The 16,016-nt window shown below is 44.0% G+C and overlaps 1 protein-coding gene across 4 annotated transcripts in view; it reads left to right on the top strand.

Moving 5' to 3' along the window:
* LOC132114018 (vascular endothelial growth factor receptor 3-like) overlaps positions 1 to 16,016 on the top strand; it is a 65,733-nt gene that overhangs the window by 24,609 nt on the left and 25,108 nt on the right. For all 4 annotated transcript variants that reach the window (XM_059522129.1, XM_059522131.1, XM_059522130.1 and 1 more), the window contains exons 2-3: positions 8,859 to 8,955; positions 10,092 to 10,366. In XM_059522129.1, coding sequence (XP_059378112.1) covers positions 8,859 to 8,955; positions 10,092 to 10,366 — 372 coding nt within the window. The remainder of the gene's footprint in view (positions 1 to 8,858; positions 8,956 to 10,091; positions 10,367 to 16,016) is intronic.

Here is a 16,016-nt window from a genome sequence, read left to right as displayed (position 1 = left end):
CACACAGCCAGAGCAGTGGGCAACTATAGATCCAGCACCCGGAGAGCAACTGGGGGTCCTTGCTCAAGGGCACTTCAGCCATGGGTATTGAGGGTGGGAGAGAGTGCTGTTCATTCACTCTCTCCACCTACAACTCCTGCCAGCACCGAGACTCAAACCTGTGACTTTCGGGTTACAGGTCCTACTCTCTAACCATTAGGCCACAGCTGTGAACTGTATTTGCACATTTGTGTGTTTTGATATGAATATGAATTGACACATTTGTACATCTTGAAAATGTCAGTTGTATTTTTACACATTCTTGTACATTGAAATAAAATATTTTAAAACATATTTGTAAATGTGTTATTTACATATTAAATTAAAATCTGTAATTTACAACAAAAGTAGTTTCAAAATATGGTTGTATTAAGTTATTTTTAATAAAAATACTGATGTTAATTAATATAAACAATTAACTCAACTGTTGGGTAACTTTTAACCCAACGGGATTTTAACCCAATGGGTTGGGTTGAAATAACGTACTCGGTTACTAAACGTAACCTCGGTTCTCTCTAGAAGAGCGAACGAGTACTGCGTCTTAGCTAAGACGCTACGGGAAAAGTCTCTTTTCACGAAATACTGAAGCAAAAAATTATCCTTAATTTTGTATTTTTGTAAAGCGCATTTGCAGCAGTACACAGCCATAGGCGAGACGGCTCGTTCGCTCATTGGCTTGTTCTGCGGCAACTGCACAGCCTATCGAGCGCGGGCTGATGCAACATCAGACCAATGAGGGCGCTTCGCGCCCTTCTTGCCACTTCCCGCCGAAACGGGTGTGGCCCAACCTATAAAAGGAGCTCGAAAAGGCTGACTCACCTGATTTATTTCATCGCCGAAGCGAACCAGAGTGAATCGTGCGCACGGCAGAGAACGCAGTACTCGTTCGCTCTTCTAGAGAGAACCGAGGTTACGTTTAGTAACCGAGTACGTTCTCTTACGAGAGCTCTCTCGTACTGCGTCTTAGCTAAGACGCTACGGGAACCCAATGTAAAACGCCGTGCGCGCAGGGATCACACACCAATAAACCTGAAGCAACGCCCAGGATTTACAGTGCACAGTCACCTGAGGGACTCACAGAGAGTCCAGGACAGAAAAGGGAAAAAGCCCTCCGTCCCATATCTAGCAGCATCCGTAGATGCGGCAATATGACGTCACACAGCCGAGGCAAGGCCTGACCAATGTGGCAATGCGGGTCTTACGCAGTACTGCCCATATAACAGTCGGCAGCGCATAGCGCTCGTGAACTCAGAATTCCCCTCAGGGCCCTGATTCGCCTATACCGACAGCAGCCTTGCTTGCAAGGCGGGAACCTCCAGGTTATAGAACCTGATAAATGTAGACGGCGAGGCCCAACCTGCCGCCATACATATATCCTGCAAGGAGATCCCAGTAGACCACGCCCACGACGAGGCGATGCCTCTTGTGGAGTGTGCTCTGACGCCCAACGGGCACTGAAGGCCCCTGGAAGCGTAAGCTAACGCTATGGCGTCAACTATCCATCTGGATAGAGTCTGTCTCGAAACAGCCATTCCCTTGGAACGCCCACCGAACGAGACAAATAGCTGCTCCGTCTGCCGAAAGGCAGCAGAGCGAGACACATAAGCTCTTAAAACCCTGACAGGGCAAAGAAGACTCGAGTCTCCATCCTCCCCTGACACCGGCAGGGCAGACAGGGCAATAACCTGAGCCCGAAACGGTGTGTTGAGGGATTTCGGCACATAACCGTGCCTAGGTTTGAGTATGACTCTTGAGTCAATGGGCCCAAACTCCAAGCACGACTGGCTCACCGAGAGCGCGTGCAAATCACCCACACACTTCACAGAAGCGAGAGCCAACAAGAATACTGTCTTGAACGACAGATGCTGAAGGCTAATCGATTGGATAGGCTTGAAAGGGGGACCTTTCAAGGCCTCCAAAAACCGCCGCGAGGTCCCACATAGGGACTGACGGAGGTCTGGGAGGATTCAGCCTCCTAGCTCCTCTGAGGAACCGGATGACTAAATCATTCCTTCCTATTGACTGACCGGACGCCGTTTCAGAAAACGCCGCGATGGCAGCCACATAAACTTTGAGCGTGGATGGGGCTCTGCCCTTATCCAACAGCTCCTGAAGGAAGGAGAGGACCTCCGTCACCTCACAACTAAGGGGTGAATAACCTCGAGCTGTGCACCAGCTGGAGAACACCGACCACTTCGAGGCATACAGACGTCGTGTCGACGGAGCTCTAGCCTGAGTGATGGTATTTAGCACTCTCACTGCGAGATCAGCGGGTAACCATTGAGTGCCCATACATAGAGGGACCACAACTCCGGTTGAGGGTGCCAAATCGAGCCCCTGGCCTGCGAGAGGAGGTCTCTCCTCAATGGTACCGGCCACGGGGCGACATCTGCTAACTGCATCAAATCTGGGAACCATGGTTGGTTCTTCCAAAGAGGTGCTACAAGCAGTATTGAACATCTCGTTTCTCTCACCCGTTCTATCACCTGCGGAAGGAGGGAGACGGGAGGGAACGCATAAAGCGGGCAGCACGGCCATCTCCGTGACAGCGCGCTTTCGTTCTTGGAAAAGAACGCGGGGCAGTGAGCGTCTTCGTGGGACGCAAAGAGGTCCACCTCCGCCATGCCAAATCTCTGCCACAACAGCCGGACTGTTTGCGGGTGTAGAGACCATTCGCCCGTAGGAACATTGCCTCTGGACAGCCTGTCTGGACCCAGATTCTGCAGTCCAGGCACATGCACTGCTCTCAGCGAGCACACGTTGCGCTGAGCCCAAATCAGGAGGCGTTCCGTCAGCCTGCACAGGTTTCGGGACCCGAGACCGACCTGGCGATTTATGTAGGACACCACGGACATGTTGTCCGAACGGACTATGACGTGGTGATCCTTGATATGGGGACAAAAGCGCGTCAGCGCGTTCTCCACTGCCAGCATTTCCAGGCAGTTGATATGATGGAGCTTTTCCCATTCTGACCATAGGCCAAAGGACGGTCTGCCTTCGAGCAGCGCTCCCCATCCCGAAGTGGAGGCGTCCGTCGACACCATTTTCACACTCGGGGAAGTCCCCAGGCTTACACCTGATCGGTACCAGCCGTTCGCTGTCCAAGGTGCTAGAGCCGCAACACAGCTCTGATCGACCTTGAAATGCAGCCGGCCAGACGCCCACGCTCTGCGCGGCACCCGAGCCTTCAGCCAGAACTGCAGGGGGCGCATGCGGAGCAGGCCCAGCCGCAGAACCGGAGATGCTGAGGCCATGAAACCCAGCATCTTTTGACAGTGTTTGAGCGACACAGTCGCGCCACAGCGGAAAGAACTCGCTGCACGCTGAATGCCCATCGCGCGCTGTGGTGACAGCCGCGCCGTCATGGAACACGAGTTCAGAACTATACCCAGAAACAGGATCGTCTGACTGGGGTTCAGCGAACTCTTCACCCAATTGACACTGAGGCCGAGCTTCTCGAGGTGATCGAGTAAAACGGCTCTGTGGTCCATGAGCTCCGCTCATGATCGGGCCAGAACCAGCCAGTCGTCCAAAAAATTCAGCACTCGTGTGCCTCTGAGTCTAAGAGGAGCGAGCGCTGCATCCATGCACCTCGTAAACGTACGAGGAGCTACGGACAAGCCGAATGGCAGGACTGCAAACTGGTATGCCTGGCCCTCGAAGGCGAATCTCAAATATCGCCTGTGGTTTGACACTATCTGTATTTGAAAATACGCGTCCTTCAGATCTATTGACATGAACCAGTCCCCTCTGCGAATCTGCGCGAGGAGCTTCCTGGTCGTGAGCATTTTGAAACTGCGTTTCATCAATGCCTGTTCAGCTGTCTTAGATCCAGTATGGGCCGGAGACCCCCGTCTCTCTTGGGTACCAGAAAGTATCTGCTGTACAGCCCCCCTCGCTTTGAGACACAGGCTCTACAGCCCCTTTGCTCAACAGTTTTGATATTTCGGCCCGAAGTATGTGTGCTACTTCTGTTTTGACCGTAGTTTCGTAGTGCTGAAAAGCACGGTGGGCGTCGAGAAAACTGTAGCGTGTAGCCTCTCTTTATAATGCCTAGCACCCAATCCGAAACCCCTGGAAGCACTGACCATGCATTTGCATGAATGGTGGGACTCGATATATCTGCGAATAACCGTGGCCTGCATGTGTGCACTTTTACCACTTTAAACTCGCTGTCTGCCTGTGCAGAATGTACGTGCACGGGCCTCGTTTTTACAGAAGCCCCGCGCCGTATGTGACATAGTGTATCTGGGCACTGGGAAGTGGGCACGTTTACTATGCGGCGCGCTCGACCGATCTGTGTCGATCTTATGTGCGCTAGCCCTGTGTGCAGGGCTGTGCTTATATGTGGAGATGGGCACTGGGTAGTGGGCATCGTCACTGCATTTATAGCACCATCGGCCGTGGCCGGACGAGCATGCACGGGTTTCGTTTTTACAGAAACCACATGACGCGTGTGACATAGTAATTGTGGGCACTGAGGGGTAGGCACGTTTACTATGCAGTGTGCGCGACCGACTTGAGTCGACATTATGGGCGCAGGCCCTGTGTGCAGGGCTGTGCTTACATGTGGAGATGGGCACTGAGGAGTGGGCATCGTCACTACATTTATAGCACCATCGGCCGTGGCCGGACGAACGTGCACGGGTTTCGTTTTTACAGAAACCACATGACGCGTGTGACATAGTGATTGTGGGCACTGAGGAGTGGGCACGTCTACTATGTAGTGCGCGTGATCGCTTTTATAGGCGCGAGCCCTGTGTGAAGGGCTGTGCTTATATGCGGAGATGGGCACTGAGCAGTGGGCATCGTCACTACATTTATAGCACCATCGGCCGTGGCCGGGACACCAGAAATTACACCTTTTTCGGGAAATATCTGGGTAGCCGTGATAACGGTTTTCGTGTGCAGGCAAGCGGGCAACTGTACAGGCTTGCGCATTGCAAACAACGCTGAAATAGTCACAATCTCTGGAAACTGAAACAGCGGCGCGCTTAGGTGGGAGCCCGGCCGCAGCGGAACTCGTACACTGGCGCTTCGATGAAGCAGCCATCGTGTGTAGTGCCGACGCAGCGTCATGCAGCATGCGTAGATGGCTTTCCCAGGATGGCTTCGGGGCTCCCGGCCTCACCGTAATCCTCTGCCGCGGTCCCCGCGGCGCGGGGCGACGGCCAGTAGAGCGAGAACGGGGGTCTCGAGCTGCGTTGCTGAAGCTGTTGTGATAACGGCTTTTGTGTGCAGGCAAGCGGGCAACTGTGCAGGCTTGCGCATTGCAGAAAACGCTGAGACAGTCACAATTCCTGGAACTGAAACAGCGGCGCGCTTGGGTGAGAGCTCGGCCACAGCGGAACTCGTACACCTGCGCTTCGATGAAGCAGCCATCGTTAGTAGCGCCGACGCAGCGTCACACAGGAGGCTTTAGATGGCAACACCGCTTTTGCCGCCGTCCAGCAGAGGGCGGACAAAGGTGCGTCGCTATCACCTGTTCCACCGGCGGAAGTGAGTGGTAGTTCCTGTTTTTAGCATCATCAGTGTGGAGAATGCTAGTGAGACAGACGAACGAGTTCGTGCTGAATATGGAGCGTTCCAAGCCTTCGCCACCTCTTCGTGAAGCTCAGGAAGAAATGAGGCGGGCTTTGAGAAGTACGCTCATCCGAAAGGGAAATACCATCCAGCCGGGAACGAGAGGGGGGGGCGCTGGTGCAAACCACTCGCGGCCGATCTTCACCCAGGCAGGAGACACAGATGACGTACCGGTCTCCCTCGCTGAGTGGGGCTCTGACGAGCCGCAGGAAGGCATCTTAAAAAAGACGCGAGCTCTTTTACGAGTGTGTGTCGCAGGGCGAACACACACACACACATAAAGAACAGCTTGTATATAACAGGATTGAAAGGATATAGGCGCCGGATAGCGCAGCAGGAACGGCAATGGAAGGCGGCGATGCCAGCAGCTTCAGAATGGCTCGTCCTGCTGATGTGCTTTCTCAGACGGCGCTTGCTTCCTCCGTGATCCAGCGATGCGTGAGCTTCGCTGAAGAGATGAAAAATCAGGTGAGTCAGCCTTTTCGAGCTCCTTTTATAGGTTGGGCCACACCCGTTTCGGCGGGAAGTGGCAAGAAGGGCGCAAAGCGCCCTTATTGGTCTGATGTTGCATCAGCCCGCGCTCGATAGGCTGTGCAGTTGCCGCAGAACAAGCCAATGAGCGAACGAGCCATCTCGCCTATGGCTGTGTACTGCTGCAAATGCGCTTTACAAAAATACAAAATTAAGGATAATTTTTTGCTTCAGTATTTCGTGAAAAGAGACTTTTCCCGTAGCGTCTTAGCTAAGACGCAGTACGAGAGAGCTCTCGTAAGAGAACCCATAGATGGGAAGGTGCTATACCAACCCATAGTTGGGTTATAGGTTGGGTTATTTTTAACCCAACATTTTTTAGTGTGTACCTTGCTCAATGGCACATCAGTCGTGGAATTGTCCACCTACAATTCCTGCCGGCCTGAAACTCAAACTCACAACCTTTGGATTACGAGTCCAAATCTCTAACCATTAGGCCACGACTTCCCTAACAATAACAAAATGAAAAAACTAATAAATGTGAGCCCTCATATTTCACATTTATCCATAGAAAACCCACCAGGATGTTCATGTTCAACTGTAAACAGGTCATTGACTCGCCATCAAATATTTACAAAATTCTATTGTGGGCTTTTGAAGCCGGATGTGTCTGAAAAAGATGGATTGTGCATATGAAAGGCACTGCTCCAGAAATATTCCTGTTGTGATTGACATGTGTCCTTACTGACAGGCATGAAAAGCATTTTGCTCTGCTAGTCTGAAGAGAGAGAGGAGATGCCACTTGAACTGTTCCTGAAACAGAACATATATATATATATATATATATATATATATATATATATATATATATATATATATATATATATATATATACAGAGAAAGAGAGAGAGAGAGAGAAATAAAATTGATACATTTTTAAAAAAATGTATTTATATAAATACAAAAATGGTAAACCAAATACCGTATATCAAAGAAAATTGTCATATGCAACGTTCTCTGAATTCCTCAGAGGTTTGGCTGTAGATAAGGAAGTTATGATTAATAAAGCTTCTCGTGGAATGCTTTAGCTTATTTTCAGACCATCAGAAAAGTTGTTGGGTAAAAGGTATGTTTGATTCATTTGGTTTATTTAACTAAAACATTGCCCCCATTCATTATATGGACAACATTAAACAACATGCAAAAACAAATAATAAATAATAATTAAATAAAAAATAATTAATATACAATGTCATATATCAATATCTTGTTGCAGTATTGTTTTAGGGAACTGTGGTAAATTAGCCTTTCTAAAATCCTATCAGTAAATTCTAAATATCCTGCTTACTCAGAATGATATCACACAGGAAAATAAATTAGAAGCACAAAGTTGGACTCTATATTCAGTTGCATAAATGGTTGTATTTTTCTCTGACAGGATATTGTGTACTCATTTCCACTGTATTTTCCTTCTATAAAGTTGTTGTATAAAGTAACACTTGTTGATGTGATCTGGAGTCACTTGGTGTTAATTAGATCCAGGTGCATCTCATAACTCCTCTTGGCATATTCATAACCCTGTGTCCTCTGAGAGCAAAAGCAGACATGTATACCATCAGTACTCATAGACCAATTAACATGTGCACAGTGACCTTTTGACCTTTCTGTCCCACTGTCAGCGAAACACAAACCAGATTAAGGGCCTTTTAATGTGCTCAAGGAATGTGTTAAAAAGTCCTTTAATAAATGAGGAAGCACATCTGCTGATGGTTGTCTGGGATATCCATTGAAACACCTAATGATGTGAAAGTCAGTCCCAGGTAATCAATCATACAAGCAGACATAGGTGAATTTTGGACAGGGAAGCAAGGGAGGCAATGCCTCCTCAAAAACATTCAGATGAGAAAATAAGTGACAATACAAAACAAAGAAAACATATTTCTTTATGGAAAATTAAAATTTAAGTAATACTGCCTAAAGGTGTGCTCATGTTTACTGCTTGTTCAGTGATTACATGGGTGAAACCCAGCTATTTCAATAGGAGTCCATATGATCAGGAATTATTTGTGAAGGTGAAAGATTTCTCCACACAGACTTTGCACCAGTTTCAAGTTGGTCATGCGAATTCATCGCACTGAAAGCTGCTTGTTTTGAAAGAGATTTCTGTGTGAGCTGTGTTCTTCGCTCCTGACAATGGACCCCTTTTTCCCACAATTTTTTTTAATGTTTGTCTTGAGTTCTCCCTGTGCTAATGAAATGTGGCATGAATTCCATATGCCTTTAAAGGAGTAGTTCACTTTCAAATGAAAATTTCCTGATAATTTACTCACCCCCATGTCATCCAAGATGTTCGTGTCTTTCCTTCTTCAGTAAAAAAGAAATTAAGGTTTTTGACAAAAAACATCCAAGGGTTTTTGCCCGTGTAGTGGACTTCAACAGTTAACAAATGGTTGAAGGTCCAAATCACAGTTTCAGTGCAGCTTCAAAGGGCTTTAAAGTGAACATCTCCTTAAATAGAAAAATTGTGTAAACTTTAAATGGGACTGCAATGTAATTTATATTGGACTAAAAACCCAAAGAACAGACTTGACCTTACTTCCTCCACATGGTGAAACAACATCTAAGGATCTGTCTGGAGTGGTTATAAGTGCCTGGAAGATAAAGGGACTCTGATTGTTTCTTGTGAACGTACTCATGGTAAATGATCTTGTGATGATGATGATGATGATGATGATGATGATAATAATGCTTTTCTCTTCCTGTAGGTCTGGTGACTGGGTTTTCTATGAGTCCACCCACCCTTGACAACACTAAAGACCAGCTTGTGATTAACGCTAACGACACATTGACCATTACATGCAGGTACTATCAAATGATCTAACAATGGGTACTTTAAATACTAAACGTTTTCTGTCTTAAGCTACTTGAAACAGCATTTTTGTAATTATTATGCTTGCAGCTTATATTAAATATGTTGATAAAGATGTTTATTTTTTATCCAGGGACACATTAAACATTGACTACCCTAATACATCTAAGTTTAATTATTTGTTGGTGCCAAATGGAATAAAACATCTAGTTAAATAAACTATCAACACACAGATTTGCCCATTATTTGCTCATATTGATTGAATAATCAGATAAGTCTGTAAGCTATTACAAGAACAAGGAAAATGTGGAAGGAAAATGTGGAAGTGATTGGATGGTTAAGTTTAAAAATATGTGCGTTATGAACATGCAGGGAGGTGATCCAACATATCTAGCTCTAATACCTTCAAAATTTACAGACATTTCTTGCCAAGAAATCCCAGAATAAATGGTTTTTCATCAGTTACAAACATATACCTTTGAGAGGAAAGCATATTTTTGGGCCACCGCACAGTCTGATCGATGAATAGTATTGCGCAAAATCATGGCTGTCATTCAGAAATCACTGTATTTCTTAATCTAATTAAGGAACACATCAGTTTAAATGTCATTGCCTTTTCCTTTGCCTCAAACCTCAATCACAGGGTTCAAGATATGCATACCTATATAATGTTTTTCAAGTGAAAACAAACTTTTTTGCAAACGATTAAAGCAAACATTACTATAATTTATTTCTCAAACCCTAGAATTAAAGGATTTAAACAACCACCCTCCTCTAAGTTTTACATTATGGCATGCAAGCCATCCTGCTCCATTTGTGCTACAAACCTTAATGTCATATTAACAGAGGTGTGCTGTTCCTTTTCTAAAATATTCAAACTTATGAAAAATCTAGATTTACACTGAAGGAGGGGCCTGGAGAGGAGACTTAAACTTTATATAATCAGCGATATTCAGTCTTGTCTATAAGGTGAATTGTTGTGGTATAAACCACTTTTTTTCACTCAGAATTAACACTCTCAAACTGGTGTATTATGTGTATTATGTGGTTGTGGACCATGGGGCAATATTTTGGTGAAAAATTTTGAATGACACTGACTTTAAAGTGAATATCTGACCCATTTCACCAGGGGACAGCGTATTCTGGACTGGAGCTGGCCTGAAGTGTCTTTGAGTAAAGTTGAGTTTACTGATCGCCAGGATCAGGAGTCACCCGTTGACATCCCAGGACACAGAGCAGTCAGGGTGAAGGAGTGTCAAGGAGAGCCTGGGAAACCCTACTGCAAGACCTTAGTACTGACCAACACCCAGGCCAATGACTCAGGATACTACCGCTGCTTCTACCAGGACATCAAAGCCATCATCGATGGGACCACAGCAGTCAGCATGTTTGTCTTTGTGCGAGGTGAGAACTGTAAACAAACTTCTTACTAGAATTAAAAATTAGCTTTATTATTAGAATCAATTGTGGTTGTATCATTCAGTTTTGGTGAGCTGTGATATATAAACAGGGATGCACAGGATGCAAATCGTGCACAGGTGTGCATGTGTGACCAAAATAAAAATTGTACTGGGTAAATAAGTTCAGACCGCTCATTTGCATACCTACACGGTTGACAGAGGTGGAAAGAGTACAAAAATATTCTACTCAAGTAAAAGTACCATTACATTAATGAAATTTTACTTAAGTACAAGCAAAAGTACCAGTCTAAAAATCTACTCAAGTAAAAGTAAAAAGTAGCTCATTTAAAATTTACTCAGAGTAAAAATTACTTAGTTACATTTTAACAGTGGGAGGAAGTCAAAATGGGACAGGCCAAGGTTGTCAAACTCAGTTCCTGCAGGGCCACAGTCCTGCACAGTTTACATTTAACCCTAATTAAACACACCTGATCCAGCTAATCTAATCATTTAGGTTTATTTGAAAACTACATGATATGTGTGCTGGAGCAGGGTTAGAACTAAACTCTGCAGGGCTACGGCCCTCCAGGAACTGAGTTTGACACCCCTGGGATAGGTCTATTAATCTCAAACTAGTTGTTTTTAATTAAAGGAATCAGTAATTTAGAATAATAAAACATTTGGGCTGTTACCAGGCAAATCAGTATCAACAAACTCATCTTTTAATGCAGAGGAAATGCAGAAGATTCATTGGAAGTGGCATTTAGATGTATTACACTGTTTAGTGCAGGACAAGAATGCATTTAACCTGCAGTTACAGATGCATGAATAATGTTTTGATATACAAGACATAAAATGTTGAATACTCATTTGAAATGATAAGAAATTAATTATTTAAAAAAATCAAAAGATACTTTAAAAGTGAAATTAAAATGGCCAGTATGTGTCAGCAAGTCACTGTTAATAAGTGAGTCTTTAAACGGTTGATTCATTCAGGAACGAAGCACTGTCACGTTGCTCAGAGACGCAAAACTGTGCTTTGGTGGCTGTGTTTGGAATTATTTTCTGTTGTAGAAATAGAGCTAAAAAAGGCAATATGGTGTCTAAAACGCAAGTCTCTTAATTAATTTGTTTACTGAACTGTTATATATATATATATATGTATGTATATATTCATGATGATTTTTGGAGGAAAAGATGGCATTCTTTGTGTGATTTTTATTTAATATATGAAATTATATAACTATGTGAATTTTCTGCCCCTATATCTTCAATTTTGTGATCATTCTAAATGGATTTTAGGAGACTGAATCACACAGTGAAAGAACGCACTATAAATACGCGCGCACATCATTAAAACAAAAATAGCACACTCCTCACCACGGTCTTTTTAGCTAATTTTTGCAAAACCTCTTGCTAAAATGTCAAAGCTTCATTTTAACCACCAATGCATCGATGCAATTATTTAGCTTACCTCTACATTCTTGCGAAGGGTTGATGTCTTGTCGAGATTTTATAAGCTGCTAGTTTGGTCTTCCTAGGCAAGTACAGCTTACACTGCATAATATAGCATACATATGGCCATGGGTTCACTTCATTTCCTTCGAGTTCAACTTCAGAATGTGACGGGGTTTCGTTTTCAGCGGTGTCTGCACCACTAGCGCCTGTTTTGTCCGTCTGCATCTTTCTTGTGACTTTAGCGGCAGTTTGCCCTCCTGCCCATTATTTACTGACTTAGTTTCCAGGGAGCGATTTATTTTTTTTATTTTTATTTTTTTTACTCAGTAATTAATGTGTTTTAAAATGTAGCGAAGTACAATACTTCAAACAAAATATACTTAAGTAAAAGTAAAATTACACATTTAAAAAATTACTTTAAAAAGTATTAGTACACAAAAAAGCTACTCAATTACAGTAACGCGAGTAAATGTAATTCGTTACTTTCCACCTCTGACGGTTGATAACTGTTAATGCAAAATAACATTTTAGATTGATTTACTGTAATACTGTGTAAGATTTCCATTTAAACTGAAAACATAAATCTAGGCCATGCACTGCTGGTTTTAGAGCAAAATGCGAAATATTTGTGATGCTTCATTCACTGATGAGCCTCACTTGGCAGCGCTAAAACCGGCAGCACAGTTTTTTTCATAGTTTGGCTGGTCCTGTGACCTTTAGTCAGGTGCGACTTATTTATCAAAATTAATTTGACATGAACAAAGAGAAATGAACTAAGAGAAAACATTACCGTCTACAGCGCTCTATGCTGCTCAGTGCTCCTGTAGCATACACTGAAAACATAGAGCGCCCTCTCACGGCTGTAGACGGTAATGTTTTCTCTTTGTTCTTGGTTCTAAATAAATGCGACTTATAGTCCAGTGCGACTTATATATATTTTTTTCCTCATCATGACGTATTTTTGAACTGATGCGCCTTATACTCAGGTGCGACTTATAGTCCGAAAAATATGGTACCTACTTTCCGGCAACCTGACTAAATAAAATCTTGCTGATTTTAGGTTCGAAAATGTTGAAAATTCATAAAAAAATTTTTTGAAAAAGTAAAAATTTTCTTTTAAATGTAAGAAAATTGTATCATTTAATTTTTAAGTGCACCATAAAACCACTCACTTTTAATTTCAAATGTAATAGTATTATGACACTTTATAATACTATTATTACTATTGTTAATAATTTTATTAATAGTTATATTTTATAGGTCACACTATGTGCAGTGTGAACACCAAACCAAATCTCCAGGTGCTCTCAGGAAAACCAGATTGAAGAACTTATGTACATCCCTGTATATATAGCTGTAATATATAAAATCATGCTTTATATCAAATGAATGGGTTACAAAGTCAAAGTCAAAGTCACCTTTATTTATATAGCGCTTTAAACAAAATACATTGCGTCAAAGCAACTGAACAACATTCATTAGGAAAACAGTGTCAATAATGCAAAAATGATTGTTAAAGGCAGTTCATCGTTGGATTCAGTGATGTCATCTCTGTTCAGTTAAATAGTGTCTGTGCATTTATTTGCAATCAAGTCAACGATATCGCTGTAGATGAAGTGTCCCCAACTAAGCAAGCCAGAGGCGACAGCGGCAAGGAACCGAAACTCCATCGGTGACAGAATGGAGAAAAAAAACCTTGGGAGAAACCAGGCTCAGTTGGGGGGCCAGTTCTCCTCTGACCAGACGAAACCAGTAGTTCAATTCCAGGCTGCAGCAAAGTCAGATTGTGCAGAAGAATCATCTGTTTCCTGGGGTCTTGTCCTGGTGGTCCTCTGAGACAAGGTCTTTACAGGGGATCTGTATCTGGGGCTCTAGTTGTCCTGGTCTCCGCTGTCTTTCAGGGATGTAGAGGTCCTTTCTAGGTGCTGATCCAGCATCTGGTCTGGATACGTACTGTATACGTACTACGGTGACTGCAGTGACCCTCTGATCTGGACACAGACTGGATCTGGTGGCCAAGGTGACCTCGGAACAAGAGAGAAACAGACAAATATTAGCGTAGATGCCATTCTTCTAATGATGTAGCAAGTACATAGGGTGTTATGGGAAGTGTTTCCGGATCCGGTTTACCTAATTAATGCAGCCTAAAAATCCTTTAACGGATTTGGATATTAAAAGCATCTTAGTACGTTATGTGTATGCCAGGTTAAAGAGATGTATATATAGGATACATCTTCATTCACTGCTACGAACTGATGGCGGTCATATAAGTACGATTTAAAATATAAGTACACTGTACTGTACTCCGGGTTACACTGTATTTTGATAGTCCACTTTAGTCATTCTACTAACTACAAATAAAGTGTTTTCTCAGAATGTTTCAGGGTTACATGTTATAGGGTTATAAGGTCGATGGCTAATTAATTACATCCTTAACCCTCATTTCTTCTTTGTTCCAAGAATAACATATATATATAGCTCAATTCTATATATATAATATATATAATATATATATAGCTCGTTCTATTCGCCGCAGGAGTTTCACTCGTTCATTCTGGTGAGTGTTTACATTCCTCCGCAAGCGCACGTGAGCTCAGCTTTACAGAAACTCGCTGATCAGATGACAGAGACAGAACAACAACACCCGGACTCCATTTTAATCATTCTTGGGGACTTTAATAAAACCAATCTCTCCTGTGAACTGCCAAAATACAGACAGCATGTTACATGTCCCACAAGAGACAGTAATATATTGGATCACTGTTACACCACAATAAAGGATGCATATCACTCTGTTCCAAGAGCAGCTTTGGGACATTCTGATCACCTTCTGGTTCATCTTATACCGACCTACAGGCAGAAACTAAAATCAGCTAAACCTGTATTAAGGACTGTAAAAAGATGGACTAATGAAGCAGAACAGAATTTACAATCTTGTTTTGACCTCACTGACTGAAGTATTTTTGAAGCTGCTGCCACCGATCTGGATGAACTTACAGAGACCGTAACATCATATATCAGTTTCTGTGAGGATATATGCATTCTTACCAGGACTCAACTAAATTACAACAATGACAAACCGTGGTTCACTGCATCAGACAGCTCCGTCAGGCCAAAGAAGATACTTACATGAAGGGGGACAATGTCTTGTATAAACAGGCTAAATACACACTGGAAAAGGAGATCAAAGTGGCAAAGAGGAATTATTCTGGAAAAACAAGGACTCAGTTTACTTCGAACGACTCCGCATCTGTAAGACACCACCCCCCAGCACCGTGGAGAATCAACGACTGGCAGACGATCTGAACGAGTTCTACTGCAGGTTTGAAAGAACACCCATCACCTGCCCTGAACGCAGACAACCATTCACAATTCCTGCAACCCATCCTGTACACCTCTCCAAACAACCGTTCACACCATTAACAACTCCTGCAACCCGCCCTGAACACATCTCCAATTAAGCGCTCTCACCATTCACACCTCCTGCATCCCCCCTCTCCCCCACACCTGCAATTCAGATCAGCGAGGATGCGGTGCGCCAGGTCTTCCGGAAGCAGAAAAGGAAAAAAGCACCAGGCCCAGATTGTGTTACACCAGCCTGTCTGAAATCCTGTGCTGACCAGCTGGCCCCCATCTTCACAAAGATCTTCAACAGATCGCTGGAACTGTGCGAAGTCCCTTCATGCTTCAAATGCTCCACCATTATCCCCATCCCAAAGAAATCCAAAATTACAGGACTAAATGACTACAGGCCTGTGGCTCTAACGTCTGTGGTCATGAAGTCATTTGAAAAACTGGTGCTGGCCCACCTGAAGGACATCACTGGACCCTTACTAAATCCTCTTCAGTTTGCCTACAGAGCAAACAGGTCTGTGGACGATGCAGTAAACATTGGACTGCATTATGTTCTGCAAGACCTAGACAGACCGGGGACTTATGTGAGGATCCTGTTTGTGGACTTCAGCTCGGCCTTTAACACGATCATCCCAAACCTCCTCCTGCCCAAACTAACTAAGCTCTCCGTGCCCACCTCCGTCTGTCAGTGGATCAACAGCTTCCTGAGAGACAGGCAGCAGCTAGTGAGGCTGGGAAAATACACATCCAGCACCCGTACAATCAGCACCGGAGCTCCCCAGGGCTGCGTTCTCTACCCACTGCTCTTCTCCCTGTACACCAACGATTGCCCATCTAAGGAC

The sequence above is a fragment of the Carassius carassius genome, chromosome 33 (genome assembly GCF_963082965.1).
Source record: "Carassius carassius chromosome 33, fCarCar2.1, whole genome shotgun sequence".
In the NCBI taxonomy this organism is placed as follows: domain Eukaryota; kingdom Metazoa; phylum Chordata; class Actinopteri; order Cypriniformes; family Cyprinidae; genus Carassius; species Carassius carassius.
Note: the sequence above shows the minus strand (reverse complement) of the source record. Positions and strands in the feature narration are given on the sequence as shown.